Here is a 4,558-nt window from a genome sequence, read left to right as displayed (position 1 = left end):
AAGGTCCAGAAGGTGATGAATCTTGGGAGAGGGTGAATCCCTCAAAATTAAAGAAGACGATAAACCCGTTGTTGCAATGCCGTCGACGAAAAATGGACAGAGGTGAAATTCAAAGTAAGTTATTGGAAGAGAAGCAAAAACATGCCGAAAGTAAGTACAATATGGAAATGGAAATTTTAGAGGGTGAAAAAAACGCTATCAATTTGAGCATGAAAAACCTAGCACTTCAGAGGCGGCACCTCTGATGGCTGCAAGGCAATGTTGCCACTGGTTTCCAATGCTTAGTGCAGGCAGCATAGGTCTCTTGCGATTGTAGCCGTCAAACGTCGAATCTTCTCACAGTACTTCCTTGTTTTGGCTTGGATCGGGATATCCGTAGCCGTACCCTGGCAACAACGAGGTAGTGGTCCGAGTCAATGTTGGTCCCTCGGAATGTTCGGATATCCTGGGGTGGAATCGGCTAAGGTGATTGTTGACGATCAATTTTTTGATAGTCAAATTTACTATCATTTTCGTTCCGTCTGTGTAAGATGATTCAACTCAATTCAATTCGATTGAACAATTTCAGATTCAAATTGTCAAAATTCATTGTTGCCTTGGTGAAATTTTAAATTGATTCTTATAAAATATTTAAATAAAACTTTTCTTGTTTTTTTTCGAATGTCGTGAACATTGTCGGTCACAAGAATGTGTTTTTTTAAAGAAACAAAGTGAACTAAGAAAATTTTCCACTCGTTCTTGTAAGCGTCTGGTAGCTCTATTCGGAATAAACAAATTTGTTTAAAAACGACTATCACATTTTTTTGTGATAGCTTTTTAGGAATACATTTGACTATCATCTTATGTAGATCAAATTCGAAATTTTGATTGTCATTTATCAACAATCACCTTAGCCGATTCCACCCCTGGTAAACCCTGTTAATCATCTGCGATTCTCCTTAGTTTTTCTTATGATCTTCCAACTACAGAAAAATAAAACTTCCAAAGGATTAACTTTTTTTATTGATTTTTATTTTGCGAAAAGAAAATTTTATAAAATACAATCTTCTCTGTAGTTTCTTTTTTTTTCAATTTTTAATTCATAAGGATATTTTGTTTTCATTTAATGATAAATAAATGAAATTTTTTTTAGAAAAAGTGTATACTTCTTAAAACGAATCGAGTTTTACGTACACAAAATAATAAATCTATTTAAGTCTGAGTTCAATAATTGTGTTTTGTTTAAATGTCAAAAATGTTTCCTTAAATCAAACAAATACTTTATTTTTGCTTTTTATTCAAATGCAGCTTTGAAGTGGCAAGTTGTATTAAATTGTTTATACCGTCTGTCGTATTTAGGCTGTAAATTGTTTATCGATAAACAACCAAATTCTATTTTGTGTATTTAATACATTTGTGTACGTTGAGGAGGAAAGTGTGCAAAATCATTAAAAAAAAAAAATAATCAAACAGTGAACATTGTGTTAAACATTTAAAAAGGACACGAACAAAATATAATAAAAAAGAATCTTTAATCAAATTTAATGTTAACACTATATTTTTTTTGTGTAAGAAAATATATATTTATGTAAAAAAAAACTAAATTAATTTCCATTTGACGAAAAACAAGAAAAAAAGTACCTAGCAAGTCAAAAAGTAAATTGCAATGCGTTCCATGAACGAATTTGTGCGCGCTCTCTATTTGTCTATCTTTGAACTGGGCGGAGGAGGCGATGGTTTCTTAATTGAAAATGTCTTTTTTGTTCCTCAGTTAGCAGAATACTGTGAATTGGGAACATGAACAAGTAACTTAAGTATTAGTTTGTATGGAGAGTTTATTTTGTTTAATGTTTACAAATTTGGTTCAGTTTTTACCAAAGCTTTAGAATTAGAATTAGAATTATTATGATTATGAAGAATAAATTTTAATAATAACGGTATTTGTAAGGCCCTCAGTCGTTTAGTAACGATGTTTACTTTTTGTTGCTAAATCAATAAAGAGAAAACTAAACAAGAATAAAAGGAGAGCTTTGTCCTTTACATGAGACGACACTTTTCTTCTCCTTGTGGGTCACCTTGCTGGTGATAGAGCTCCTCATCTGCACCGGCGGCTGTTATATGCGTTGATGGGAATCCTCGTGCTGTGGATCTATGACGTGACACATGACTTGATACGGTCTTCTTGATGCGTTCAGAAGCAGCTACATCCTCTCCCTCAGAGTTGAATAGTACTGTCTTCATGTTGTCTCCTACGAACCACTTTTGGGTCTTCATAACGATGTTGCTTGGTGGCTCATGAGCGACTCCAGCATCAGCTGACCAAACGGTGACTGTTGCACCAGCATCAATCTTCACTGAACGATGGAACTTGAAAGAGGTCTCGTCAGCTCCGCATGAACGCAATAACTGCCAGCCGCCGATAGCGATTTCCTTCTGGGATTTGTTGTAAAGTTTCACAAACTTGCCCTCGGGATCGATTTCTGAAATTTGAATGTCTCCTTTAGCACTTCCGGTCACGAAATACTCAGATTCGCTACGATCTTCAGATTCTTCAACGACAGTGCGTTTGCGTTTGAAGGCTCCACTGGCAGTTGACTGTCCGCGAGTTGGTGTACGTCTCATGGGAGTGGCACGGGTAGATCTCAACGATTGGCTCAAGCTGCTAGCAGTTGCTGTGTTAGAGGCTGAGGGAGTGATGTTCAAGCGCGATTCTTCACCGCAAAGCAATTTGTCGTAAGCTGCGATTTCTAGGTCAAGAGAAACCTTGATGTCCATGAGGTCTTGATATTCTTGTAATTGCAAGGCCATTTCTTCGCGCATGCGATTCAGTTCGGCTTCGAGACCATGTAAATCAGCGTTGTGACGTTCGCGCTCATGATCCAACAATTTCTCCATGTCGCGCAATCTTGAAATCAAAGCGGCATTTGTAGATTCCAACTCTCCGATGCGCGAGTTAAGGGAATCAATACGAGTGCGAGTAGTGCGCAACTCTTCAATGGCTGAAGCAGCGGCATTCGAATTACGATTGGCGGCGTTTTGCAGACCCTTGATCTTGTTCTCATAGAGCATTTCAATTTCATCGCGATTTGATCGCATTTGACCCTCATATTGGTCGCGGAGCTCCTGGAGTGACTGCTGCAACTTAGCCTCGTACTGCTCCGACAAACGGCCATCGATCTCACTGATTTCCACCTGCCGACGAGTGCGAGTTTCTGACATTTCCTGCGAATGAATCTGGTCCTTGAAAGTCAACTCTTCGCGAAGACTTTGGATGTTATTTTCAAGATCAACACGAGCCAAGGTCTCGTCTTCAAGGTGCTTGCGCGCCTCTTCCAGTTGTTTTCGAAGGCGTTCGTTCTCCTTCTGCAATTCAGCAACGTCGTCAAGGGCCTTTTTGCGATCGGCACTGGCTGTGTTGTATTTTGTACTTAAGTCGTTGCATCTGGATTCGTACATGCGTGCACTGTTCTCAGCATGGGTGCACTCCTTGATCTTCTTCTCCAGCTTAGTCTTGAGCTCGTCATTCTCGTCCCACAGACGTTTTGTGTCGATCTCGAGCTTTGCTTTCTCTCGGGCAGTGTCATCTAGCAGCTTCCTGGCATCGGACAGTTCATGCTCGTACATCGACTTGATGTTGGAAGCTTCGCGCGTAATTGTCTCCCTGGTGGTCTGCACTTCAATTGAAAGACGAGCATTTTCGTTTTCTAAATTGCGCACGCGATCAATGTAGCAGGCCAAACGGTCGTTGAGATTTTGCAACTCGGCCTTTTCGACCAAACGACTATGACGAGTCGGACTAAGAGGACTTGATGGACGCGTACTAGTGCCCAAAAGTGGGGTCGATGTACCGCCAGGTTGGGGTGTGGCTGTACCCGCTCTTTTCGCTTTAGTCGACATTATTCCTCAAGTCTGTTAAGAACAAATAATATAAATTATCACCTTGAATATTAAACTTGTTACACTGCCCTGGGGTGCTTGCTTACCTTGTTAGGTGATTGGCCTTCGGAAATTGATGTATATACGTATGCTTCCTAATTTGATTGTTTTTTTTTTGTTTCTCCTTCGTCCAAACTAGAAGGCGATTAAATGACGATTATTGATTTATTTAAATATCTGTAAGGACAGATTTTATTTATATTTTACACTTCGATGTTTGTTTTTAAAGTTATATTTATTTTTATGTGATATTTTATTTAGTTTTATTCACAAAATCGTCGTTTTCGTTTATCGCACACACAATAAAAAGAAAAACTATCGTTAAATTATTTTCTAATTTCCAGCAACGAGTTCATGCGCGAGGTTATTAACGATATGTCAAAATAAGTTGGCGTCCAAAATTGAAATGCTTTCGTTAAATATGTAAGTCTACATTATTTGTGGAGAATTAATGGGCTTACATAAACAGTACGGATTTCACTTAAAGACTTGTGTTGATTCAGGATTTTCAAGTTTCGAGATGTATAATCATTTGATTACCTCAATTTTATAAAATATGGTTTGAGATCTCAAATTACTGAAGGGTAATTTTTTAAATTATTGTTCAGATTTTAAAAATAAAACAATAATTTATTTTACAAAT

The 4,558-nt window shown here is 38.0% G+C and overlaps 1 protein-coding gene across 1 annotated transcript; it reads right to left on the bottom strand.

The window, feature by feature from the left end:
* Nucleotides 1-989: 989 nt before the first annotated feature.
* On the bottom strand, nt 990-4,296 carry LOC129949839 (lamin Dm0). Its single transcript, XM_056061510.1, has 2 exons — nt 3,963-4,296; nt 990-3,888 (listed from the first exon to the last, which is right to left on the bottom strand). The coding sequence occupies exon 2, from the start codon at nt 3,874-3,876 to the stop codon at nt 2,017-2,019; it is 1,860 nt and encodes a 619-aa protein (XP_055917485.1). The 5' UTR covers nt 3,877-3,888; nt 3,963-4,296; the 3' UTR covers nt 990-2,016.
* Nucleotides 4,297-4,558: the final 262 nt, after the last annotated feature.

This window comes from Eupeodes corollae, chromosome 3 (assembly GCF_945859685.1).
Source record: "Eupeodes corollae chromosome 3, idEupCoro1.1, whole genome shotgun sequence".
In the NCBI taxonomy this organism is placed as follows: Eukaryota; Metazoa; Arthropoda; class Insecta; order Diptera; family Syrphidae; genus Eupeodes; species Eupeodes corollae.
Note: the sequence above shows the minus strand (reverse complement) of the source record. Positions and strands in the feature narration are given on the sequence as shown.